The 27102-nt window shown below is 57.7% G+C and overlaps 1 protein-coding gene across 5 annotated transcripts; it reads right to left on the bottom strand.

Moving 5' to 3' along the window:
* Window positions 1-26614, bottom strand: CBX5 (chromobox 5). Of its 5 annotated transcripts, none has more exons than XM_039913272.1 (6): window positions 26507-26614; window positions 8264-8445; window positions 7344-7530; window positions 4909-5006; window positions 3841-4017; window positions 1-3198 (listed from the first exon to the last, which is right to left on the bottom strand). In XM_039913272.1, the coding sequence occupies exons 2-5, from the start codon at window positions 8398-8400 to the stop codon at window positions 3867-3869; spliced, it is 573 nt and encodes a 190-aa protein (XP_039769206.1). In that variant the 5' UTR covers window positions 8401-8445; window positions 26507-26614; the 3' UTR covers window positions 1-3198; window positions 3841-3866. The 5 variants fall into 5 exon arrangements, with proteins under 5 accessions (XP_039769206.1, XP_028929596.1, XP_028929595.1 ...); XM_029073763.2 differs by having other exon boundaries at window positions 8264-8442; window positions 26507-26613; XM_029073762.2 differs by lacking the exon at window positions 26507-26614 and adding an exon at window positions 24570-24656.
* Window positions 26615-27102: the final 488 nt, after the last annotated feature.

Consider the following 27102-nt stretch of genomic DNA (forward strand, 5'->3'; position numbering starts at 1 on the left):
TCGAAAAGCAACCATTTATTAGATCCAAATACAAGAATATGAAAAGGTAGAGGGGTTGGGGGGGGGGGATATGTCAGCATGGAAACACAGAGATGACTCTACTCTTCAACATTTACGTTAAAAAGGGTGGGGGGTGAGACGACACGATGGGGCGCTTTCCCGCTTGAGGGGGAGGGGACACAGGGGGAAACCAAATCGAGGCTGGAAGGGACCCAGAGATGCAGAGAGACATCTCCGCCCTCCCCACCAAGTTCGTGCGAGTCCGGCCTCCCGTTGGTCGGTCAGACCCGGCATTCGGGCCCCTCCGAGGGCAGACCGGGGAGAGCACCGTCGTCCGTCCGTCCTTTCAGGGGGTGGGGATGCGGCTGGGCCCTCGCCGGGCTCCGGAAGGAATCCGGCCATCTGGCGGGCGTGACAAAAACGGAGTCTGGGTCGTCCAGGGCCAGCGGACACAAGGCTGCAGAGACCCCAGAATCTGAGTCCGGAGGCCCAGGGCAAGGTGTGTGTCTGGAGGGGGCCCTGGGTTCGAGGCAACAGGTGGGTGCGAATGTGTCCTTGTGGTCTGGGAAGTCTCCCAGGGGTGGGAGAGGCGGGAGGGAGAGATTAACCAACGTGTCCTCTAGCAGCCTTCGCTGGAGGGGGATCAGGACCTCAGGACCAAAGGGGAACTCCGGGTTTCCAGGGGGGATTTTCCACTGCCCGACTGGCCTGACCCCCACGTCCTCGGGGGAGGGGAGGACGGGCAGGCAGCGACCTCGGGCGAGGAGAGGTTTCCCTCCGAACCCGACGGCTCTCAGAAAACACTGTCACAAGTCCGAAATAGCAGCTTGGAGGGGAAGGTGGGGCCGCACGCTCCCCGGACACGGATGGGAAGGGTGGGGACCCGCCGCGTCCGGCGAGGTAGTTTGGCATTAACGAACCCCATTTGAAAGATGGGGAAACTGAGGCAGGAGGGCGCATGGCGCCGAGACATGGCCCTCTGGAGTCTTTCCTCTCTCCTGGGGCCGCTGCCCTCCCTGGAGTCGGTTCAGGGGGTGGGGAGAAGGGCGCTGCCCCCACCCTCATCCGCCTCCAGGGCCTCTGCAGCATTGGGCTTGGGCCCTCCAGCAAACCCCACCAACCCAAGCGGAGCCCCTTGCCGGCGATGGGGGGCGGGGGGGCGTCCAGGGAGCGACCTCAGCTCGGCTCTCAAAAACTAGAACCGGGCAGGCCGGCCCCCCGCCCCAGACCCAACCTGGATGATGACAAGAGGGAGAAAAGTTCATTGGATTCAATTTAGCCTAATTTCGCCATAATAGTTTCCTATTAGATTTTCCGATTAATACTGAAGGTTCCCACCTAGCCTGGGATAATTAGGTTTTGATCTATTGTGACATTAATGATCACAATCAGTTGACTTTGAAATTATCTTTAATTAATGGCTCGTTCCTTGCAGCAGGGCACCTCTCGTGATAGGCCCCAGCCCCACCTCCACCATCCCCCATTAACTCCTCCTCTTCCTCCTGGGGTCGGGGGAAGGGCCACCGCGAGCCAACGGGCAGAGGGTGCTGCGCCAAGACCCCCGCTGCCACCGCCGAGCAAGAGAGGGGCCAGAGGGAAGTGGGGGGATGAGGTAGATTGAGGCCCGAGGGATTCTGCCCGAGCGGAGGAGGCAAGACGGAGGCAGGGGGCTGTGTCGGACGACCCCCACGTGGAACTCCACTCTCCTCTCCCATAGTGGGGGCAGGGAGGGCCTGCCTGTCTGAGAAGGTTCTCCACCGGACCCTCGGCCTCTGCCCACTGGGAGGCCAAGGGACGGCGCCGCCCACGGTATCCTCGCTTGGGCCGAAAGATCGGGGAGGGGAAGAGCGGAGGGAGAGGGGAGGCAGGCACCCCGTGCGGGCTAGGGGACCGCTCCGGCGTAGCTTTCGGTCTCCCACCTACTCATCTCTCCACGGCCCAGGGGTCCACCCCTGCCTCCCCTCCTAGCCCCAGCGAGGGCAACCCCTTCCCCAGATCTGCCCTTGGAAACCAAACGGAAAGGAAGGATCTGAGTGTTGTCATTTCCAGGCGGGGTCGCCGCCTGATTTCACCCCCCCCAGGGGGCCCCAACCCAAGGTCTGAGCTGCTGGGACCACCCCTGGCCAGGGGCAGGGGAGGTGGCAAAGGGCCACCCCCCCCATCACTGCGTAGTAGTAATTGCGGTACTACGCATTTTGTGCAGAACACTGTACTAAGCACTGGGAAAGAATACACAGGTGGGAGTTAGACATGGTCCCTGTCCCTCGAGCGGCGAGGGGTCCGGAAGACCCCTGTGTCAGAGGGACGGTGCGGGTGGGGGGTGCTGAGGTGGGGAATGTGGGGTGGTTTGAGACCTGCTCTGAGGCCCAGACACAGACAGTGGCCCCAGCAGAAACGGACTTTGGCTGGGAAGGTGGGGGGCCAGAGGGGCCCGTCTGACCAGCCGCCAACCGACCCTGTTGGGACAGAGTGGAAGCCTGGACCAACAACCCAAGCCTCGGGATGTGGCCGGCACGGGGTGGGCACCGGCTCCTCGGGGAGGGGTCGGGGCTGCACCCGGCCCCTGCCCGATTCTGGCCCGTGGCAGGGTCCAGGGCAGGCGTCAGCGGGAGGCAGGATGACCCCACGCCACGTGACCCCCCCAGTTCCCGTCCGCAGGTGGGGGGTCCCTCGGACCCCTCACCGGGCTGGGGATGGGGTCAAGCCACTGCCAACCCGGGGGCTGGGGGTCGGGGGTTGCTGCGTCCACGGCCAGGGCCAGAGCCCCCCTCTCCCCTTCGGACAGCCGGCCACCCGTAGACACGAAGTTGGGGCGGGAGCCCTTGCGGAGCGAGTTGCCGAACCTGGAGACATCGGGGCAAGGAAGAAAGGAAGGCAGAGGCACCTCGAGGGGGCGGAAACTACGTCCAAGGGACCGGCCCGGCTGCCAGTCCCTCGGGGCCTGAGGTGATGCCAGGGGCCGGGGGGTGACCCTCCTCAGGGCCCCGGGCTGCCCACCCCGGTCAGGCAGAGGAAAGGGAGGGGTCGCCCGCCGGCTCAGGACGTACCTGCGGTGGCAGGAGAGGAGCGGGACGGGGCGGGCGGGACGCCTCTTTGGTGACCGGACAGTTGTTGGGGGTGGAGGGAGGGGGCCGGGAGGTGGCAGAGATGGAGAGGGTGCCCGGCGGGTCGGCTCAGACCCCAGGCGGTCGCTCGCACCTACATAAATACACAGTCCAGATAAGATGGGTGGGGTGGGGGAATAATACATATATATACTATGATCATACAAAAGGGTTGCCGTTCCCCAGCAAGCCCCCTGGGGTGGGGAGATCACGGGGGTGGGGGGGAGGTTCTTGGGTCTGCCTCCCCCACCCTCCCGCCCCCCACCCCCGGCCTGCAGGACAGGACGCCCATAGGAGCTGGTGTTTGGCCCGGGGGGGTTGAGAGGGAGGTCGGGGACCCCCCCGGGCAGCAGACGGTCAGTTTTGGAAACGGCCCCGGGACCGGCCGTTTGCCGGCTCCTGGTCCCGTCCCCACCCCGCCCCAGGATCCCCAAATTCTAAAATCCGGCCGGCTCGAAAAGCGAGAGAGGTCCGGAGGAGCGCCGTGCTAAAATTTATGACCGGGACCTGGACGGGGGTGGATGGGGGGGTCCGGTGGGGGCTACAACACACAGAATGGAAATGTCTGGGCACTGCTAGAGGGGGCGCCTAACACAAACGGGGGGGAAAAGGGGATCATTAGTTATGCGACGGAAGAGCCGACAGCGACGTCTCTCCCGGGGAGCACAGTAATAAGCACATTTCTCATGGAGGTGGCGGGGACGACGGGGCGGGGCGGGGCGGAGGTGGTATGTACAGAAAGGAGCGGCAGAAGGGGCAGCTTTAGCTCTTCGCCGCTTCTTTCTCTTTGTTTTCTGCATCCTCAGGGTAGGCGTGCCATGTCAGTCTCTCCTCGTAGAACGCGATCACGATCTGGGGGCATTTCACGTTGGCTTCCTTGGCCAGGACTAGGTCTGCCTCGTCTGTGTCTTTCCTGGGGAGGGCGGGGGGAGACAGATGCCCGTGGGTGGAGGTTGAGGGGGGAGAGATGGGGGAGCCGCGCCTGCCCGACCTCCCAACCCGGTAGCCGCTTCCCTCCCAGGAGGCCAGAAAGGGGAGGACTGGCCCGCCTTGGAAGCCTTGATGGGGGGAGCAGCCCTGGACCCACTGACCACGGGGACTCTAAGCGGCCCCGGCTCTGGGGGGAGCGGGGACCCCTGCAGGGGGTAGGGGCCGTGTGGCCCCCGAGGATCACCCTCACCGGGCTGGGGTTTAAAAGCCTAACCGGGAGGGAACCCGAGAGTTGGAATGGAGCAGAAGGGATGGCATCCAACATCCCAGCCAGTCTGCCCCTGACCTCCAGCCACTACTCGCCCTGGAGGAGTGACAGTGAGTGGTGGCTACCGGGTGGCAGGAAAGGAGGTGGGGGTATGTGTGCGGTGTGTGGGGGGGGGGGGGGGTTGGTGGTGATGAGGGCAGCCTGTTTTACTAAAGGTCCTGGTCGCTGTCCTACTCCGTTCACGCCCCGGGTGAGCTCATCTGCCCCCAGTTTCAACTACCACCTTTGTGGACGACTCCCAAATCTACCTCTCTGGCCCTGACCTCTCTCCTTCCCTGCAATCTCGCATCTCCTCCTGGCTCCAAGACACCCCCGCACGGATGTCCCTCCGGCGCCTCAGGCTCGTCGTCGTAGCCGAAACCGAATCCCCCCGTATCCTTCCCACGCCCTCCTCTCCCACCTCGCTTTCCCGTCACGGTTGACGCGTCCACCGCAAGCCCGCCAACCCGGCAGTAACCTGACTCAATCCCCGCGTGAACAAAGACGGGGAGGAATCACCGTGTTGCCCTCCGCCTGCCCCCTCCCCCACTCCTCCCTGCCCCTCACCATTTCATGAGGAACATCAAGTCGCCGCAGGAATCCGTGGCCCCGATGATCTTCTCTGGCTCCAGGCCTCTCTCAAAGCCTCGGGCGATGTCATTGCTCTGGGGGACACAATTTATAATAATGTCTCTCTCTCCCACTCTAGACTGTAAGCTCGTTGTGGGCAGGGAATGTCTGTTATATTGTTCCGCTGTACTCTCCCAAGCGCTCAGTACAGTGCTCTGCACGTAGTAAGCACTCAATAAATACGATCGGCTGATGCAGTGGGGGGTGAGGGACAAGTCAGGAAAAGGCATCCAATGCAACGGCCCAGCCCCTATCACCCAACGGAAATTAGTCTGGGCTGAAAAGAAGTCAGGCTTCGGGCATCCTCAGACAGAAAGCAAGGAAGCCCAGGAGCTTCTGGGGGCTCTGGTGACCTGGGGCAACAGCGAGGGCCACCCGGAGGATCTGGAGGGCCGGGGTGGCCTCCGGGGATGCCCGGCTGGGCCCTGGGGGTGCTGGACGCATTCTAAAGAGAGAAGGCAAAGGTCCTAGCTCTGCTCTGCCTGAGGGGAAAAGCCTCCCAGCTGGTCAGTCAATCACTCTCGCTGCCCTCCCTGGGGCTTTCGTCAGCCGGGGCCCTTTCTGCCAGGGGGTCTGGGTGGCAAGGCTACCCCTGTGGCATGAGGGCTATGGGTTGGGCTCCTGGGCTACACGGAGGGGTCCCCCGACTCAGGCAACCGAGGGACAAAATGGGGGATTGAGCTCTAAAGGTTGCGGTTTGGCGGGGGGAGGAAAAATGGGATGATTCCACCGACCGGTTGTGGACAAACCTGCACCCTGGACCGGGACCGACGGGACGTAGGAAGAACGGGGCGTGGGGGTGGGCGGGTGAGGACTCCAGAGCAAGAGGCCCACCCTGAAACCCTTCCTTCCGGCTTCCATCCCTCTCCCTCCCGACTGCGAGGGTCCGGGAGGCCCGGCCAGGACCCCGCACCGTTCCCCCCTCCAGATGGAAACCCCGGCAACGGGCCACGGCACACTGCCAGCTCTCATTGCAGCGTTCCCCTCGGGGGGAGCAGGGGAAGGGAGGAGGGCGCGGGGGGAGGAGGGGAGGAGTTTCCCAGATGTGCACACAGCTGCTCACAGCTGGATGGTTGGCGTGCGGGCCGCGCCGTAAATCAGACCAGGCGTCTCCAAATTGGTTTGCCACATCGGGGGAGAGAGTGGGAAGGGGGGAGGTGGGGGAAGAAAAATGGTCCCCGTGGTTAGAGCGGGGGAGGGAGGAAGGAGGGGAAGAGGCGAGAGGAGGGAAATGCTAAAACCATCACCCCCGCGGCAACCTTGAGTCAGGCCCAAGGCCTCGGGAAGGTGCCTTCCGCAGGTTCGGTTACGGGGCGACCCTGAAATCCCTCTTGCACGCCCAGGCAGGCCACTGCCAGCCTCCTCTCACCCCCGTGACCTCCGCCGCCACTGCCGAGTGGCCTGCGGCCCAGCCGGGGCCTCGGGACCGGTCCGCGGGGACTTGAGGGGGGCGATGGTACTTGACCTCCGGCGAGCCGGAGTCCCCCATCCCACACCCCCTAAGCCCTGCTGGGAGAGCTGGGAGGGATTCCTCTGAGAAGGCCTTCAGGCGGGGCCCCCCGGTCAAACGGGTCCATTCCAGACGGAGAGGAGCCGGTCGGGGGCGGCCAGTGTAAGCGATGACTGAAGAGGCCCCTGCAAGGGCTGCTCGGAGCGGCCACCCACCCTGCCTGTGCCGCCTGACTCCCGCGCCCAGATCGGGCCCCGCAAACCCACCAGGATCGTGGGGCCCGCTGGCCGGCCCCCGACCCCGGAGTGACTGTCATTTGTCCCGCCAAAGGCGGGGGAGTCGCGCACCACTCCCTTCCAGCTCATCCTCTCAGAGACGTAGAAGTCAGGGTCCGACTCTGGGCCCGGTTGCCACCCGGAGAGGGGCCGGGCAGGGGCGGGTGAGGGGACTCGGGCCCTAATTCCTACCTGCGTACTCTTTCCCGAGGCACCATAAACACCACTTAAATCCTGGCATTTGTTGAGCGCTTACGACGTGCCAGGCACTGTTCTAAGCGCTGGGGTAGATCCAAGGTAATCGGGTTGTCCCACGTGGGGCTCACCACCTCGACCCCCAGTTTACAGGTGAGGGCACTGAGGCCCAGAGAAGTGAAGTGGCTTGCTCAAGGTCACGCAGGAGACAGGTGGCGGGGGCGGGATTAGAACCCAAGCCGCTCCATCGGATGAGGCGGGGGTCCGGGTGGCAGTCCAGCTCACGGCCTCGCTCTCCCGGGCGCCAGGGGGCTCTGCGGAGCAGTCCAGCACGCGAGCGAGCGCGCGCGTGAGCGAGCGTCAGCGCTCTTTGTTCGTCTCCCCGCCGGCCTGGCACGCGGCGGCGGGAGCGGGGAGGCCTGGGGGACAAGGGGGCACGGACCCGGGCTCACCTCTCTCTTCTTTTTCGATTTGATCTCCTCGGCGCTGCTGGAGAAGCTGGACTTCCGCTTGGTGCTCTCCGACTTCTCGCGCGGCCGGTTGTTCTCGCCCTCCTTCATCTTCTTGTACTTTTTCATGAACTCCGAGATGAGCTCGGGGCAGTCCAGGTTCTTCTCGGGCTCCCAGGTGTTGTGCTCCCTGGGGCCGGGTGCGGGGGGGGGAGGGAGAGGGGGAGCGGGTGAGACGGAGTGCAGGCCGGCCGAGGAGGGACCTCCGGAGGTCACCGGGTCCAAGCCCCTGCCTCCTGCCGGTGACATGGAGGCTCTCCCGGCAGGCTGGGCCCAACGAGAGGCTCCCCCCGCCCTCCCCCACAAAACACCCTCCCTCGGGCTGACTGCCCAGGGTCTTTTGGAAGTTCTTCTTTGTGCCTAGCCGAATTCCTTCTTGCTGCCACGTCGACCCCTGAACCCCTAGGGGTCAGATGCAGCCGTGAGACGGGTCAGACGCGGCCAAGAGACGGGCGAATGGGTTGCTACTGGCAGCCGAGGGAAGGTTGGGAAGGGGGGGTTCTGGGTGCTGGGAGAGAGGGGAGGGGGACGTGTTCCGAGCTCAGCGGTGTGGTAAAGAGTGGAGGAGGAGCCTGGTCGTTCCCTCCAGCCCCTTCTGTGCCCGGGATGGGGCTGGCAGAGCAGTTGGCATGGCAACATCGCTCCCTCGGGGAGCGGGATGCCGGGGCTAGGCCGGAGGGCCTGGGGCACCCAAATCAGAAACGCCGCCGGTCCAGCCTTATACCCACTCACGGGTCCGGCCTTGGGCGTCCCGCCCCCGGCCCCACCAAATCACTTTCTCTGGCCGCTCAACCCCTCACCGGGGCCTTCCTTTGCCCCAGGCCACCCCACCCCCAGTGGCAGGGAAGCTGCAGGACACTTACTCTGAGAAGCCCTTCCACTTGAGGAGATACTCGACTTGGCCCTTGACCACCCGCCGGTCCAGCACCTTCTCCACGACGTACTCCTCCTCGTCCTCCGAAGATGAGCTATCGGCTGTCCGCTTGGCTTTTTTGCCCATAGCGCACCTCGTCGCTCCTGCAGGGCCACGGTCCCCCGGTTCCTGCTGGCGGGAGGAGTTGGGCCGTTAGCGCCCGGCCCCCGACCTCCCTCCCTGCCCTGACACCCAGGCAATGTCCCCGGATGCTTCCCAGGGCCCGGGGACCCCGGAGAGAAGGTCAGTCCATCTTATTTATTGGACGTTTACTGCACGCACACCCCTGGACTAAGTGCTTGGGAGAGTACAATGTAACGGACACGTTCCCTGCCCACAATGAAGCAGAGTGGCTTAGGGGATAGAGCCCGGGCCTGGGAGTCAGAAGCTCATGGGTTCTAATCCCGGCTCCGACACGTGTCTGCTCTGCCACCTCGGGCAAGTCACTTCACTGGACGTCAGTTACCTCAACTGTAAAACGGGGATTAAGAGTGTGGGCCCTTTACGGGTCGGGGACGATGCCCAACCCAACTACCCTGTATCTACTCCAATGTTTAGAACAGTGCTTGGAACACAGTAAGCGCTTGACAAATACCATTATTAATATATTACAGTCCAGAGGAGTGCCCAGTCTAGAATGGGAGGGAGCCCGGCCGGGTACCCGGGCACCGATTCCACCCGATTGGGGATGGGGCGTGTGGGGGGGTGCTCGTTCTGGGAGCCCCTGAGGCCGAATCCACCCCTGCGCTCGGACACCCCAGACCCCACGACAAGAGGTGGGTTGAGCTGTCACCCAGAAGCACCATGGGCCCCCTTTCCTTTCCTAAGGAAGGATGCCGGGCAACCTGTTGCCTTCCTGGATGCCTTGAAGTACCGGATGGATGAGTCCCTGGCCACAAAGGGCCTGTTTACCATGAGGCCAGCGCAGGCTCAGCTCCCCATTCAAGGTCTGGAGGCTGCTTCCTCCTCCCCTCCTTCCTCCCACCCTTCGGGCCTCTGAGCCTGGGGGGGGGGCGGAAGACCAGACCGCTGTACGCTCCTCGCAAGGGCTCGGCGGCTGGGGGCTCGCTTGCCGCCCGAGCAGTGGGCCTCTGAATCCGTCCGGGGCATCCATCAAGCTACGGAGACCAAGCTGACATCTCACACACACTGGGTCTCCTTTAAGCCAGTAATCGTGGCAAGAGGAAGGGTCCCCAGGGGGTTCGGGGGGAGGTGTTTCCACTGCATGAGGGCGCCCCAAAACAGGGTCAGGCCTGTTTGCTCGGCACGGCGTTCCAGGGGCCCGGCCAACTCAAACAAGCCCGGGGTGTGTGTAGGGGGGGGTGGAGGGGAACGACTGACGAGGCCACTGCCTTTCTCCAGACGGAGCCAGCGGGGGCTGGGGAGGCGGGGAAGAGGAGGACACCCTATAGCCAGACACAGAGGCCATTCATGGGCTGGGAGGAAGCACAAATGGAAATCGAGTTAAGCAGGGCGGCCCGTGCTCCGGGGCAGGGTCGCCCGTGTCCACGTGTGTATTTGTGCGGGTGTGTGCTGCAGGGATGTCAAGGACGGGAAAGCTCCCATGATCCTTCAGTCCCGGGAATGGCCCCCTCACAGCCCGATGCCATTGTGGGGCCCGGGGCCTGTGGGAGACGCTGGGCCACCCCTCCCCACGGCACCGGGCGGGGGGCCGACGGGTCCCCAAGGGGGATGGGGGGGATTAAGGGCCGTGGGGGCGGCGGGGGTCGGGGGCAGGCCGCCTCCCTGACGGGGGTCCCCCGGCCCCACCCCCACTCGCTGCGGGGCCACTGCGCAGCTGCCCTCGCGCCGCCGGTCGCCACGGCAACAGGCGGCACGCGCGGGCGGCGGGAAAAGTTGGCGGCCCCCTCCTCCCCAAAGCTCGGGGGCGCCCTCTGTCGGCAGAGCGCCCGCGCCCGCTCCAGGCCTGGCGGGCGCATGCACGTCCGCGGGAGGGACGGGGACAACCCCCCCCCATTCAATAATAATAATGATGGCATTTATTAAGCACTTATTATGTGCCAAGCACTGTTCTAAGCGCGGAGGGGGGATACAAGGTGATCAGGTTGTCCCACGAGGGGCTCACAGTCTTCAACCCCATTTTACAGATGAGGGAACTGAGGCACAGAGAATAATAATAATAATGTTGGTACTTAAGTGCTTCCTATGGGCAGAGCACTGTTCTAAGCGCTGGGGGGGGGATTACATGGTGATCAGGTTGTCCCATGTGGGGCTCACAGTCTTCATCCCCATTTTACAGATGAGGGAACTGAGGCACAGAAAATAATAATAATGTTGGTATTTGTTAAGCGTATACTATGTGCCTAACACTGTTCTAAGCGCAGGGGGAGATACAGGGTTATCAGGTTGTCCCACGTGAGGCTCACAGTTGATCCCCATTTGACAGATGAGGGAACTGAGGCACAGCGAAGTGAAGTGACTTGCCCACAGTCACACAGCTGACAAGTGGCAGAGTTGGGATTCGAACCCATGACCTCTGGCTCTCAAGGTGGGCTCTTGCCACTGAGCCACGCTGCTGCGCACTTAATGAGTGCAAAAACACTGCGCTTAATCCGTTCATCCATCCTTTCATTCAATTGTATTTATTGAGCACTTACTATGCGCAGAGCTCTGTACTAAGCGCTTGGAATGTCCAATTGGGCAACAGATAGAGATCCTCCCTGCCCAAAGACGGGCTCACAGTCTAAATAGGGGAGGCAGCAAAGCCAAACAGAAGAAAACAAAAACAAGACATCATCAAGATAAATCTAGAATCAAGGGGATGTACACCTCATTCATTCAATCCTATTTATTGAGCGCTTACTATGTGCAGGGCACTGTACTATGCGCTTGGAATGTACAATTCGACAACGGATAGAGGCAATCCCTGCCCAACAATGGGCTCAGTCTATACCCTGCACACAATAAGCGCTCAATAAATATGACTGAATGAATGGCTTCGGAAAATACAATATAACAGACACATTCCTGCCCACTATGAGCTCATCGTCTAGAGAGGGAGACAGCCACTAATATAAGTAAATAAATTACACATACATATATATATATATGTATATATACATATATGTGTGCGGTAGGGATGGGAGGTGAGGATAAATGAAGGAGAAAGAAAGAGCGGCGCAGAAGGGAGTGGGAGAAGAGGAGAGGAGGGCTTAAATCAGGGAAGGCTTCTTGGAGATGTGCCACACACCCGCATGGGCTAGCAGAGCCCTGGTGGTTTGCCTGCACGGGCGGGATAAATTCATTTCTCAGTGAGATGTCTTTACTCCTCTCAAGGGGACGGGAAGCAGTTAACACACTGTTTAATAATAGCTGTAATTATTATTATTATTATGGTACTTGTTAAGCGTTTACTATACAGCCCTGTTCTCAGCACTAGGGTAGATTTAATCAGGTTGGAAACAGTCCCTGTCTCTCGTGGGGCTCTTGGTCTTAATCCCCATTTTACAAGTGAGGGAACTGAGGCCCAGAGAAGTGAAGTGACTTGCTCAAGGTCACCCAGCAGACATGTGGTGGGACTGGGATTAGAACCCAGGTCCTTCTGACTCCCAGGCCTGTGGGCTATCCAATAAGCCACTCTGTTGAACCGCCCCCACCCCCAAACACACACCCCAACCCCGAAATCGTGGGAGACAAAGCCCACGGCAGGTGGCACCGAGCAATGCCCCCCTTGGGTTGCGGAGCGGGGGTTGCAGGGACGAGCCGGGAAAACAGATCCCAACTGCAGCTCCCGTCCCCGGAAGAGCCGCTCCATCAATCGGCTCTCCCTAGCAACCATGCCTGTCACCTCCCTGGCAACGACCAGACGGTTTCGCGGAATGGCCATCGGGAAGGGTCCTTCCTCTGACCGCGACCGTCCCGAGGCTGGCAGGGAGGTGGCGGTTTGGGTCTGCAGTCTTTAGGTGGGTAGACGGGGCGAGGGAGCACAGAGGGATGAATGGGGTGGGGGCTCCCGGCTCCGACCAGGGATCTGAGATACCGCCGGGGATAAGAGTCTGGCGAGGGGCGGCCGGAGTCATTTACAGGGCATCGTCCAGACTGGAACGGGCACTAGAGAGGAACCTGGGCAAGAGAGAAACGTGGAAACAGCGGGAACGGACAACACGTTGGCTTCTCCGAAGGAGGCGGCTCGGGTTTAGGAGCTAGAGGGTGGGAGAGGGCGGGACACGAGCCCGTTGCAATTCAGCTCTCACGCCCGCTTGCTGAGTGGCTGTGGGCAAGCTGCTTGACCTCTCTGTGGCTCGTTTCTCCTTAGGCCCTCCGAGGAGTATTCTCCCACCCGGCCTCGGGCAGGGATCAGAGGCGAGGACGGGGCGTCTCAAACACTGAGGACTGTTTCAGGGGCTGGGACACCCCCCCTCCCCCAATCTCTCCTTACTGAAGCCCCCTCCCCGGTCCTCGGGGACGCCCTTTAGAAAAGGAATCCCGGAGGGCGTCAGGGCGGGGGGGGGGGGGGGGGAGGTCCCCGCCCCCCCTGGGAAACAGGTTTTGCAACAGCTGACGGATCAGATTGGGCCCCGCGCCAGGAGTCGGAGCCCGGGCCCTAATCCGCCGTAAAGAACGACAGGAGGCTGCCTCGTAAATCTCCGCCCCAGTCACAGATCAGGGGCTGGCAGGGATGACGCCACACGCTGCTGATGGAATGTGTCTTATCTTAACCTTGAAGTTACAGATCTGCTTCGGAGCAGCGGGGAGAAATGAGAAATGCATTCAGACAGACAGCTGGGCCGGGGACATAACTCTCCCGGAGACAGCCCGACCCGGAGGACCAGGGTCAAATGAAACACAAAGCCGGCGGGGAGGGGGAAGGGGACAGGTTTTCGGGGCCTTGGGCCCGGACCCGGCCAGGCCGATGGGGGGACGGACGGACATGTGGGATGCCGGCACCATGACGGCGGGGATTTGGGCGGGAGCCTCGTGGGCGCAACTTTCTCCCGGTTGGAAATCGCCGTGGCGGGCGGCCTCTCGAGCGGCCGGAGGGAAAACCTTTCAAGCGCATCGCCTCCCGGGGCCTCTCCGAGGGCCCGCGGGGGAGCTGGCCGGTAAAGGCATCAACGGCGGCGGCCGGAGCCGGATGGCGGCGAGGCCCGGGGAGGGCCTCCTCTGGGGTTCAGGCACAGCCGGGGCCTACATTCCAGCCCGCTGAAAGGCAAGGTCGTTCAACCGATGAATCTCCGGAAAGGGGGAAGGAGGGAGCGAGAGAGGCGGGCGGGCGGGGAGGAACGACCCTCCGCACACTTGGCTGGGGGAGAAGAGTGAAACCCTCACAGGCCCCCCGGGCCCTAAACGCGCACGGGGTAGGCGCCCCAAACTGGAAGCTCAGCTGGGCCCTCACCCCAGCCGCAGTTTCTAATAATAATCGTGTTGGTATTTGTTAAGCGCTTACTATGTGGCGAGCACTGTTCTAAGCGCTGGGGGAGATACGGGGTCATCAGGTTGTCCCACGTGGGGCTCGCAGTCTTCATCCCCAATTTACAGATGAGGTCGCTGAGGCACCGAGAAGTCAAGTGACTTGCCCACAGTTACATAGCTGACAGGTGGCGGAGCCGGGATTAGAACCCACGACCTCTGACTCCTAAGCCCGGGCTCTTTCCACCGAGCCACGCTGCTTCTGCCTCGCCACCAGAGGGCGCAGGTGAGGGGAAGGGCGCGGGCCCTGCCCCAGCCCCCACCCTCCAAAGCTCCCCATTTAGAGCCCGGGCCTGGGCGTCATAATGATGCTATTTGTTAAGCAGCGCTTACTATGTGCCAAGCACTGTTCTAAGCGCCGGGGAGGATACAAGGTCATCAGGTTGTCCCACCTGGGGCTCACAGTCTTCCTCCCCATTTTACAGATGGGGTCACTGAGGCACAGAAGTGAAGTGACTTACCCAAAGCCACACAGCTGACAAAGGGTGGAGCCTGGATTTGAACCCATGACCTCTGACTCCCAAGCCCGGTCTCCTTCCACTGAGCCACGCTGCTTGGGTTCTAATTCCACCGCTGCCACTTGTCTGCTGTGTGACCTTGGGCAAGTCACTTCACTGCCCTGGGCCTCATTTATCTCATCTGTAAAATGGGGACTGTGAGCCCCATGTGGGACAATCTGATGACCTTCTACCTACCCAAGCGCTTAGAACAGCGCTTGGCACATAGTAAGCGCTTAACAAATACCAACATTATTATTATTATAATTCTCTGGGCCTCGGTTCCCTCACCTGCAAAATGGGCGTTGAGACTGTGAGCCCCATGTGGTACAGGGAAGCAGCGTGGCTCAGTGGAAAGAGCCCGGGCTTGGGAGTCAGAGGACGTGGGTTCTAATCCCTCCTCTGCCAACTGCCTGCTGTGTGACCTTGGGCAAGTCACAACTTCTCTGGGCCTCAGTTACCTCATCTGTAAAATGGGGATTAAAAGTGTGAGCCCCTTGTGGGACAACCTGATTACCCTGTATCCACCCCAGCGCTCACAACAGTGCTTAGCACATAGTAAGCACTTAACAAATACCATAATTATTATTACAGGGACTGTGTCCAACCGGAGTTGCTGGTATCCATCCCAGCGCTTAGAACAGTGCCTGGCACATAGTAAGTGTTAGACAAATACATTATTATTATTTTAAGCAGCATGGTGTTGAGGATAGAGCCTGGGCCCGGAGAATCAGAAGGTCATGGGTTTTGATCCTAACTCTGCCATGTGTCTGCAGGGTGACCTTGGGAAAGTCACTTCTCTGGGCCTCAGTGACCTCATCTGGAAAATGGGGATTGAGACTGGGAGACCCCAACAGGGCAGGGACTGACTTGATTTGCTCATATCCACCCCAGCGCTCAGTACCACAGGAATTATTACTATTCCAGGAGGGACTGCAGGGCGATAAAGGGCAGCCGCAGACTGCCAAACCCCAGGAAATTGCGTGACTCCCTCTAACCGTTCTTCCAATAGTCAATCGTATTTATCGAGCGCCTAGTGAGTGCAGTGTACTAAGCGCTTGTGAGAGTACAACAGACTTGGTAAGCGTGTTCCCTGTTTACAATAAGCTCACAGCCCAGAGGGGGAGACAGACGTTAACATAAAGAAATAAATAACGGCTGTGGTCACCAGGGCTGGGATAAGTTGTGGGGGGACAGGACCCGCGAGGGGGGCCTGGTTGTCCTGAGTCTCCCACCCTTTCCTCTGTTGTCCGACCCCTCCCCAATTGGTTTCGGCCAGGGTCATAGAACTCTCATGACCCTTCCCATGCACTAAACACCTCACAAAACGTTCAAGCCACGTTTCCCCCACTCGCCCAACAACCTTTAGTGATTGTCCTTCCACCTCCGCATCAAACAGAAACTCCTCACCACCGCCTTCCAACTAATCCATCAACCTGCCCCCTCCTACCTCTCCTTCTTACCACAACCGGGCCAAGTGGCTAGGTCTCTTCACTTCTCTGTGCCTCGGTTCCCCCATCTGTAAAACGGGGACTGAGACCGTGAGCCCCACGCGGGATAGGGACTGTGTCCAACGATACGACTGAAGGAACCTGATTAGCTTGCATCTGCCCCGAGTGCTTAAAACAGGGCTTGATGCCTAGTAAGCACTTAATATCATTATCGTTATTAACAGTAGATCCAGTGAAGTGACTTGCTCAAGGTCGCACAGCAGGCTGGTGGCAGAGTCGAGACGAAAACCCAGGTCTCCTGAGTCTCTGGACTCCTTCCACCAGAAACCAGAGGGGTGGGTGGGTGTGTGTGGTGGAATGACTCCAATTTAAACACACCCACAACCACCCAGGGAGATGAGCAAATGCCAGAGAGACGTCCGTCTCCTAAATCTCCAGCCCCTGCTTCGCGGCCGAAGGAGGCCTTATAAGCAGGCCAGGCGGAGAAGCCGGCTGCGCTGAGTACTCCGGGGCTCCCCGTCGGCTTCCACCTCCCATCCGTGCGCTGGCCGGGGGTGAGATACGTTCCGGCCCCGATCTGGATCAATCCGATCCGAGCAGAGAGGAATCCATCCCCGCCGTGCCGAGCGAGGGCCTCCCCGGTGGCCGCTCCTCGGCCATCCATTACCTCCGTGAGCACCGGCCGTTTCTCGCGGGGCTGACCCGGGAAGCCAAGTGGCGGCAGGAGTTATTGACCCCTGCAGGCTCGCACCGCTGTCTCTGCTGACATTTAAGTGTGAGTTACGGGACCACGGGGCTCGTGTGTTTGGAGCCCGGGGGCTCCACAGGCAGGCTGTGGAGAGCTGTGGAGCACGATGGCCTCTTACGGGCGTCCCGGGCCCTGCAGGGAGGGCCGGCAAGGGGTGGGGGTGGGGTAGGTCGGGCCGGCTGGATGGGATGATAATAATAATCGTGGCACTTGATGACAATAATAAATGTGGTATTTGTTATGCGTTTACTATGCGCCAGGCACTGTACTAAGTGCTGGGAGAATACAGGCAAATGAGGTTGGACACAGTCCCTGCCCGCCATGGGGCTCACAATCTTAATCCCCATTTTACAGATGAGGGAATTGAGGCCCAGAAGTCAAGTGACTTGCCCGAGATCATAAAGCAGACAAGTGGCGGTGCCGGGATAAATAACAACAATAATAATGTTGGTATTTGTTAAGCGCTTACTATGTGCAGGGCACTGTTCTAAGCGCTGGGGTAGATACAGGCTCATCAGGTTGTCCCACGTGAGGCTCAGTCTTAATCCCCATTTTACAGATGAAGTAACAGAGGCACCGAGAAGTGAAGTGACTGGCCCACAGTCACACAACTGACAAGGGGCAGAGCCGGGATTTGAACCCATGACCTCTGACTTCCAAGCCCAGCCTCTTTCCACTGAGCTACGCTGCTTTTCAAGACTGTAAGCTTGTGGTGAGCAGGGACTGTGTCTGTTTATTGCTGCACTATACTCTCCCAAGCACTTAGTACGGTGCTCTGCACACAGAAAGCGCTCAACAAACCCGACTGGATCAATGAACGAGGGCGCCGGTCCCGGCTGGGGGCACCCCAACACGACCTAACCCTAGGTCAAGGGGCACTGGGCCGCCCGCTGGTCACCGTGTCACTGGCTTGAGCTTCGGGAACTCCAATGACCAGTCGGAGGCCGTGCCATCTTTCCCAAAGGAGTGCTTTAAAGCTCTCCCTCACCTTGTTCTACCTCACCTCGCTGCTCTCCTACTACAACCCAGCTGGCACACTTCGCTCCTCTAATGCCAACCTGCTCACTGCCCCTCCATCTCCTCTTCCCCTTTTTCCTCTGCTTCCTATCCGACACCCCCCCTTCCCCTCAGCTAAGCCCCCCTTTCCTCTGCTCCTCCCCCTTCCCCTCCCCTCAGCACTGTGCTCATTGTATAGATTTTTATTGCCCCATTTGTTTTGTTAATGAGGTGTCCATCCCCATGATTCTACTTACTGCCATTAAGTTGTCTTCTTTTTGTCCGTCTGTGTCCCCCGATTAGACTGTAAGCCCGTCGATGGGCAGGGATTGTCTCTATCTGTTGCCGAATTGTCCATTCCAAGCGCTTAGTACAGTGCCCTGCACATAGTAAGCGCTCGATAAATTCTACTGAATGAATGCATGACCTTGCCGCTGACCTCTAGTCCACATCCCGCCTCTGACCTGGAAGGCCCTCCCTCCTCACATTTGGCAGACAACGACTCTCCCCCGCAACATCAAAGCCTTATTGAAGGCCCATCTCCTTCAAGAGGCCTTCCCTGACTAAACCCTCTTCCTTTTCTTCCACACCCTCCTGCGTCACCCTTTATTCATGCCTGCCCCCCAGTCCCACAGCACTTATGTCCAGATCTGTCATTTATTTATTTATATTAATGTCTGTCTCCTCCTCTGGACTGAAAGCTCACTGTGGGAAGTGTCTGTTGCACTATCCCAAATGCTCAGTACAGTGATCTGCATGCATAAAGCGCTCAATAAATACGATAAATTAGGGCTGACTAAAATTGGGACCTCACACCTCTACATGGTTCCTCTCACCCCAGCTGGGCCTCCCCATCCTGCAGGATTCACCGACCCTTGACCCCACCTTTACCGGCCTTCCAAAATTCCCTCCTCTGTGAAATGGGAATTGAGACTGTGAGCCCCACCTGGGACAGGGACTGTGTCCAACCCGATTTGCTTGTATCCACCCCAGCGCTTAGTACAGTGCCTGGCACAAAGTAAATGCTTAATAAATACTAGTATTATTATCACTAGATCCCTACAGTGGGCACGGCTTTGGGGGACGGGTGTTGTCCACACACTGTGGGCACCTGGGCTGCCAATCACACCCAGCCTGATTTATTTTAGGCACCATCTAATTTTAATCAGGCCTCCTCACCCAAGACCCAGTGTGAACAAGGTGATCCAGGGCAAAGAGGAGGGTTAAAAGAAAAATCCAGTTTCCAAGGAGGTGCTAATTTCCTGAGAACTATTCACCCCTTAGCATTAGCAAACAGGGTCTTGAATGCAGAAGAGGCCATTAACACCCCCTTCCCTGGGTCCTGGGGGATCCGCCCCCAAAGGGGAGGAACTTTTTTCCGGAATCACTTTCCGGAACTCCTTGGGTTCATGAGATATTTTCCTGGGAAGGAGTCACTCCCGGCACTCAGTTGTACTGCAAAGTTGGGAATGCTGGAGCAAATTGGGAAGCAGCATCGCTCAGTGGATAGGGCACAGGCCTGGGAGTCAGAAGGCCCTGGGTTCTAATCTCGGCTCCACCACTTGTCTGCTGTGTGACCTTGGGCAGGTCACTTAACTTCTCTGGGCCTCAGTTCCCTCATCTGTAAAATGGCGTTTGAGACTATGAGCCCGACAGGGGATAGAGACGGCGTCCAACCCGATTTGCTTGTATCCACCCCCAGTGCTTAGTACAATGCCTGGCACAAAGTATGCCATTAACCAATACCACAATTATTATTATTATTGTTAGATGGTGCTGGTGGCTCTAGGAGAGCTGTTCAGCCTCTCTGGGCCTGAGCAGGGGAACCTCAAAAGACCTCATATAAAGCTCTCCATAATGCTATTAATTAATTCATCCATTCAAGTGTATTTATTGAGCACTTACTGCGTGCTATGCACTGTACGAACCACTTGGAAGGAGTACAACAGACACGTTTCCTGCCCACAAGGAGCTCAAGGTCTAGATGGGGAGACAGACATTAATATACATAAATAAAAGACACATACATATGTGCTGTGGAAATAGGAGGGAGGATGAATGAAGGGAGCAAGTCAGGGCCACGAAGAAGGGAGTGGGGGAAGAGAAGAGCTTAGTTATTAGGTCCCCCACTTCCTCCTTTCCATCTGCCAGAGTTAATCATTATAATTATTATTATTAAAATTATGGTATTTGTTAAGCGCTTACTACGTGCCAAGCACTGTTCTAAGTGCTGGGGTAGATACAAGGTAATCAGATTGTCCCATGTGGGGCTCACAGTCTTATTCCCCATTTTACAGACGAGGTAACTGAGGCACAGAGAAGTTAAGTGACTTGCCCAAAGTCACACAGCTAAGTGAGAGAAGCAGCGTGGCTCAGTGGAAAGAGCACAGGCTTGGGAGTCAAAGGTCATGGGTTCGAATCCTGGTTCTGCCACTTGTCAGCTGTGTGACTGTGGGCGAGTCACAACTTCTCTGTGCCTCTGTTACTGCCTCTGTCAAATGGGGATGAAGACTGTGAGCCTCACGTGGGACAACCTGATTAGCCTGCATCTCCCCCAGCGCTTAGAACAGTGCTCTGCACAAGGTGCTCTTCAACTTAACTCCCAACAACCTGACTCCAATGAACCCACCGGGCCCTTCCAGAATCTGTTCATAACCAAGTGTTGCTCTCGGGTCTCTTGACTAAAGCGTACAATTCGCTACTTATTTTGATTACCGCTACAACGTTGATCCAAGCACTCATTTCTACTTGCCTTGTTTTGTTGTCTCTCGCCCTTTTAGACTGTGAGCCCGTTGTTGGGCAGGGATGGTCTCTATCCGTTGCCGAATTGTTCTTTCCAAGCTCTGCACATAGTAAGCGCTCAATAAATACAACTGAATGATTTCCCTCCTTGACTACTGCAGAAAAATGTACTCTCTCAAGTGCTCTGCATCCAGTAAGCGCTCAATAAACACCACTGACTGTCTGATCTCCCCTCTCCAGTTCATCTTCTCTCTCCCGGATCATTTTTCTGGGGGAAAAAAATCAAAACACCTTCAACCCCACGTCTTCCCACTCCTCAAAAACCTTTCGATGGTTGCCCATTCCCCTCCACCCCAAACATAAACTCCTTTACCATCAGCTTTAAGGTTCTCGGTCGGCTCTCTCCCTCCACATCCCACCCCTTGCCCACCAACCTACCCCCTGCACCTCGATCTCACCACCGACCCCTCGCCCACCTTCTCCTTTGAGCCTGGAACTCCGTCCTCCTTCGTAGCCACCAATCCACCACTCTCCCCTCCTTCAGAGAGAAGCAGCGTGGCTCAGTGGAAAGAGCCCCGGCTTGGGAGTCGGAGGTCATGGGTTTCGAATCCCGGATCTTGCCACTTGTCAGCTGTGTGACTGTGGGTGAGTCACTGCACTTCTCTGTGCCTCAGTTCCCTCATCTGTAAAATGGGGATTAACTGTGAGCCTCACATGGGACAACCTGATTACCCTGTATCTACCCCAGCGCTTAGAATAGTGCTCTGCACATAGTAAGCGCTTAACAAATACCAACATTATTACTGTGTCCAGTCCCCTGGTTCCAGGCCAGGAGGAATTGCTGACCGCCAGTTTCTCAATCCCCAAGGCATTTTCCCTGCCCCTTCAGATCCTAGGAGAAATTTGGGGGCTGGGAGTGTCCAGCCGGGCCCTCCCTGCTCTTAAGATCGGGCACTGCGTGCTGTAATTATGCTGCCCCGTGACCACTGCCAGAGACAGAGTGGGCAACGCTCCGGCCGTTCTTGGCCACCCAGCTCAGGGGCGGGAGTCCTTCTGTGGCCTTTGCTATATTCTACTTCCCCAAGCGCTTAGTACAGTGCTCTGCACACAGTAAGCACTCAATAAATGAGCACTCAATCAATGAGAAGCAGCGCGGCACAGTGGAAGGAGCCTGGGCTTGGGAGTCAGAGGACGTGGGTTCTAATTCTGAGTCCGCCCCTTGTCTGCTCTGTGACTTTGGGCAAGTCACTTAATTTGTCTGTGTCTCGGTTACCTCATCTCTAAAATGGGGATTAAGACTGTGAGCCCCAGGTGGGACAACGTGATGACCTTGTATCTACCCCAGCGCCTACAACAGTGCAAGCACATAGTAAGCGCTTAACAAATACCATCTTCATCAATAACTATGACTGAATGAATGACTTGGTCTGCAAAACGGCCTCTGTGTGGTCTGTTAAAGTGTGGTATCCCAAGCGTTTAGTACAATGCTCTACACACAGTAAGGGCTCAATAAATATATCTGATTGATCGATCGACTGGGGAGTGTTTCAGTCAGCGCCTAGGGGCTCTCCCAAACTCCTGGGTGGAGAGTTACTCTCCCCCCTCTTCAAGGCCTTGTTGAAGGCCCGTCTCCTCCAAGAGGCCTTCCCAGACTAAGCCCCACTTTTCCTCACCTCCCCGTCCCTTCTGCAACACCCCGACTTGCTCCCTTTGCTCTCCCCCTCTCCCAGCCCCACAGCACTTATATACTTATCTGTCATTTTATTTATTTGTATTGATGTCTGTCTCACCCCCCCAGACTGTAAGCTTGGCTCCTGGGGTACTCAAGGCTCTTGGGTGCTGAGGGTCTAGGGGTAAAACGGACAACCCCCTACCTCAGTTTCCCCATTATGGGCCATCTTTCGCTGGTTTGCTTGAAAAAAGAGAAGCAGCATGGCTTCCTGAAGAGAGCCCGACCTGGGAGTCAGAAGGACCTGGGTTCTACTCCCGGCTCCACCGCATGTCTGCTATGTGACCTTGGACAAGTCACCTCGCTTCTCTGTGCTTCAGGTCCCTCACCTGTAAAATGGGGATAAGAGTGTGAGCCCCATTTGGGACAGGGCCTGTGTCCAACCTGATTAACCTGTATCAACCCCAGCCCTTAGCCCATTGTAAGTGCTCAACAAGTACCATTTTTTTCATTTGTTTGAACGGGTGAATGTTAAAAGCAGATCTAGCCTCACTTGGCTTAATTTCTAATCTGACCTCCTAGTCGGGCCCAGGATCCAGGATTTGTACCTTAAACCCTGTTTGCCTGGAGTAAGCATTCACTAGTTTTAGGCTTGTTGACGGCTGCCTTGTGGTTGTCCATTATCCATTATCACCTTGTTATTGGTCAACACCCAGAATGTTTTGTGCTCACTTAAACTACTTGGTACCTGGTTAGTGCTTAACAGTACCACAAATAACTAACTAGGGAAGCAGCGTGGCCTAGAGGATAGAACACGGGCACAGGAGTTCAGAAGGACCTGGGTTCTAATCCCGGCTTCGCCCCGGGCAAGCCCCTCAATTTCTCTGTGCCTCAAGGACCTCATCTGTAAAATGGGGATTAAGACTGTGAGCCCCATGTGAGACGAGGACTATGTCAAACCTGATTTGCTTATAGCCACCCCAGTGCTCAGAACAGTGCTTGGCACGTAGTAAGGGCTTAACAAATACCCACAATTTATTATTCTTACTAACTGCCATCTCCCACAGTCCTTCTTGCCACAGACAGAATGTCATGTGACCTACCCCATATGATGGCTCTTCTCCATCGTGCCATGAAACGGAGAGGAATCTCTGTATGCTTGCTTTGGGCAAGGAATCTGTTATATTGCACTCTCCCAGGGTGCTTAGTGCAATGCTCTACACACAGTTAAGTGCTCAGTAAATACGACTGCCTGACTGAGAGGTTCAAGGATGCGGATTGGGTATTGGACTGGAGGCTCCTGGGATGGCAAGGACTGTCTCTTCCTTCTCCAGGGATTCTTTTACTCAAGTAGAGGCTCAAATGCTTTCGTCCCACCACCTGTGAGATTAACAAGGATGAGAAAATGAGTTTCCCCTTCTGAGCTCTTGAAGCTGGGAAGGCTTCCTGAAGGGAAGGAAAGCTGCCCGACAGCCCCAACACTGACTGTAAGCCTTCTGTGGGCAAGAAACTTGTCTTCCAACTCTGTTATGTAGCGAGGGGAGCCAGAAGGGCACTGTTCCCACTACCCAGGCCTGGGGCACGGCAAGAGCTTGGGGTCCGGTGCCCCGGGGAGCGGAACAGGATGGAAATCGGTTCAGTTATTCTCCCAAGCGCTTAGTACAGTGGTCTGCACACAGTAAGTGCTCAGTAACTACAAATGACTGGTGAGAGTTCCATCTTCTGGCTGCCTGTGCCCCAAATACCCCTAAACACACACTCACTGGTGGCCAGGTTTCTGGGCATCCCCGGGAAGTGGGAAGTCCAACAAGGACACAGGTCGCTCTTGAAATGCCGAGCAGAGAAACGGGGGGATTCAGAAGGGCACTGCCCCCGATCCCCAGGCCTAGGGTCTTCCATATCAGCCCGGTGCACTGGCCCAGTGCCCTGGGAAGGGGAGCAGAATAATAATAATAATAATGGTATTTGTTGGACACTTACTATGTTTCAAGCACTGCCCTAAGCGCTGGGGGAGATACAAGCTAATCACGTTGGACACAGCTCACGTCCCGCATGGAGCTCACAGCATTAATCCCCATTTTCTCATCCTCTAGACTGTAAACTCGTGGTGGGCAGGGAATGTGCTTGATGTTATGTTGTACTCTCCCAAGCACTTAATGCAGTGCTTGGCGCACAGTAAGCGCTCAATAAATACCATTAATTATAACAGATGAGGTAACTGAGGCCCAGAGGAGTGAAGTGACTTGCCCCAGGTCGCACTGTCGACAAGTGGCAGGGCCGGGATTAGAACCCAGGTCCTTCTGACTCCCAGGCCCCGGCTCTCTCCACTAGTCCATTCTGCTTCTCACGGGAACAGGAGTCAGGGGATAGAGTCACATTGAACCCATGTGGGACAACCTGATCACCTTGTATCCCCCCAGCGCTTAGAACAGTGCTTTGCACACAGTAAGCACAAATGCCATTATTATTATTATTATATTAGGATCGGGGGTTCCCAGGGAGGGCTCTGGGGTTTCCGCAGGAAGATGAGAGAGAAAAGATGGGGAAGAGAAGCTGCGTGGCTTTGCGGCAAGAGCCGGGGCTTGGGAGTCTGAAGACGTGAGTTCGAATCCCGCATCCGCCATGGGACCGTGGGCAAGCCACTCAACTCTCCGTACCTCGGTTACCACATCTGGACCGTGGGGATTAAGTCGGTGGGATCCACGTGGGGCAACCCTGATTACCTCGTGTCCACCCGCTTAGAACAGGTGAAAGAGGCCGGCTTGGGGCCGGAGGTTGTGGGTTCTAATCCCGCCTCTGCCGCTTGGTCGGCGTGTGACCTTTGGGCACGTCACTTCCTCTGTGCCTCAGTGGCCTCATCTGTAAATGGGATGAAGACTGTGAGCCCCAGGTGGGACAACCTGATGCCCTTCTATCTACCCCGGCGCTTAGCACATGGTAGCGCTTAGCAGATTGCCAGCATTATTATTATAGGAAGAGCTTTGCAAATTACTCTAGTTTATATTATTATGATGGGGTGCAGGAGGGAGCAGCGTGGCTCAGTGGAAAGAGCCCGGGCTTGGGAGTCAGAGGCCATGGGTTCTAATCCCGGCTCCGCCACTTGCCAGCTGTGTGACTTTGGGCAAGTCACTTCACTTCTCTGGGCCTCAGTTCTCTCATTTGGAAAATGGCGATGAAAACTGTGAGCCCCACGTGGGACATCCTGATCAGCTGTATCCCTCTAGCGCTTTGAACAGTGCTTTGCACATAGTAAGCACTTGAACAAATACCACCATTATTATTATTAGGAGAAGCAGCGTTGCTCAGTGGAAAAAGCCCGGGCTGGGAGTCAGAGGCCATGGGTTCTAATCCCGGCCCTGCCGCTTGTCAGCTGTGTGATTTTGGGCAAAGTCATTTCACTTCTCTGGGCCCCAGTGACCTCATTTGTAAAATGGGGATTAATAATAATAATGATGTTAGGGTATTGTTAAGCACTTACTAGGTGCAGAGCACCGTTCTAAGCGCGTGGGGTAGATACAGGGCAATCAGGTGGGTCCCACGTGAGGCTCAGTCTTAATCCCCATTTGACAGATGAGGGAAACTGAGGCCCAGTGAAGTGACATGCCCACAGTCACATAGCTGACAAGTGATGGGGCTTGGATTCGAACCCATGACCTCTGACTCCCAAGCCCGGGTTCTTTCCACTGAGCCACGCTGCTTCCAAATAATGTTGGTATTTGTTAAGCGCTTACTACGTGCAGAGGCACTGTTCTACGCGCTGGGGTCGACACTGGGTCGTCAGGATGTTCCACGTGAGGGTTCACAGTTAATCCCCATTTACAGATGAGGTCACCGAGGCCCTGAGAAGTGAAGTGACTTGCCCCCAGTCACACAGCTGACAAGTGGGCGGGCCGGGATTCGAACCCATGACCTCTGACTCCCAGCCCAGGTTCTTTCCACTGAGCTGCTCAGACAAGACCGTGAGCCCCCACGTGGGACAACCTGAACACCTTGTATCTTCCCCAGCGCTTAGAACAGTGCTCTGCACATAGTAAGCGCTCAAACAAATGCTGATTATTATGATTAACGTCCCCCTTGTGTCCCCCAGGGGTCCTGGCACCTCCAGGGTCCGGCCCCGCCCCCCCCCGAGCGCGGCTGATTGGCCCTGCCCGCGCGCTTTCCCTCCTGCGGCCTCCCCTATTGGCCAGGAGGCCCTGTTCCGTCAGGCCTTTTCCCCCGCCCCCTCCGTCGGGCTCCATGGAAGCAGCCTCCCCCCACCCTCCCAGGCTTGGGGGGGGGGGGTCGAACCCCTCCGGGTGACCCCATCTGTAAAATGGGAGCCAGCCTGCTGGCGGACAAGCTCATCACCTTCTAGCGCTCTCCCCCAGCGCTGAGCACAGTGCTTGGCACATTGTAAGACCTAACGAACGCCCTCATCGACGCCTCATCGAAACCCCGACGGCCGACCTGTCAGTCAAAGCCGCCCGCCGGGCCCCGCCCCCTTCGCCCCGTTTGGTGGAGGCGGCTGTCCATCAAGGCGCGCGGTCCCGCCCCTCGGCTCCCATTGGTGGGCGGCCCCGCGGCCTCTCCCTCCCCTCCGCGGTCCATTCATTTTCACAATAACGGGCCCGTTCGGCCCGTCCGGAGCCTTGGGGGAGCGGCGAGGACGCCTTCCACTTACCCGGGGACTGCGAGCGGTGCCCCACGCCTAACCTCGTCCCCGTTGCTCAGTGCCGAGGCCGGACCGCAAGCAGCCGCCGCCGCGCCTTCTGCGCAACGCCACCGCCCGCCAAAACGGGATCCGCCGTTGCGCCTGCGCACCCGCGATCCTTCCTTCGCCCCACTGAGCCTGGCGCGAGAAGGAGGCCCGGCCTCCCTCCAGGGCGATGCGCAACAACCGAGAACCCACGCTAATTCCCGCCCCCCCCCTTTACACGTGTATTCACGGCCCGGCTTTTCATCCGTTTCACTGGCTATGCGCAGAGCGTGTTCTTTCCCCCCTTTGCGCATGCGTTTCGAAGCTGTTCATTATTCATTCATTCGACTAGTATTTATGGAGCCCTTACTCTGCGAGAGCACTGTACTAAGCGTTTGGCATGTACAATTGGGCAACAGAGACAATCCCTGCCCAATGTCGGGCTCACAGTCTGAACGGCCCGAAATGATCATTAATCGCTAACGAAATTCCCAATTCTCAGCCTCATTCGTATTTTCCCAAATGCCATAATGCTGCAAATTTAATTTGATTGAGCAAATTAAAGACCGCGGGGGATTTGG

The sequence above is a fragment of the Ornithorhynchus anatinus genome, chromosome 10, assembly GCF_004115215.2.
Source record: "Ornithorhynchus anatinus isolate Pmale09 chromosome 10, mOrnAna1.pri.v4, whole genome shotgun sequence".
Lineage (NCBI taxonomy): Eukaryota > Metazoa > Chordata > Mammalia > Monotremata > Ornithorhynchidae > Ornithorhynchus > Ornithorhynchus anatinus.

Bases quoted from the DNA above. Each gene is read 5' to 3' on its own strand.
- CBX5 (XM_039913272.1), bottom strand. From the start codon at position 8,400: ATGGGCAAAAAAGCCAAGCGGACAGCCGATAGCTCATCTTCGGAGGAC. The intron at 7,531-8,263 runs GTAAGTGTCCTG...ACCCGGCCCCAG, and splicing joins AAGTGGAAGGGCTTCTCAGA to GGAGCACAACACCTGGGAGC. The intron at 4,018-4,908 runs GTGAGGGGCAGG...CGCCCTCCCCAG, and splicing joins TTGATGTTCCTCATGAAATG to GAAAGACACAGACGAGGCAG.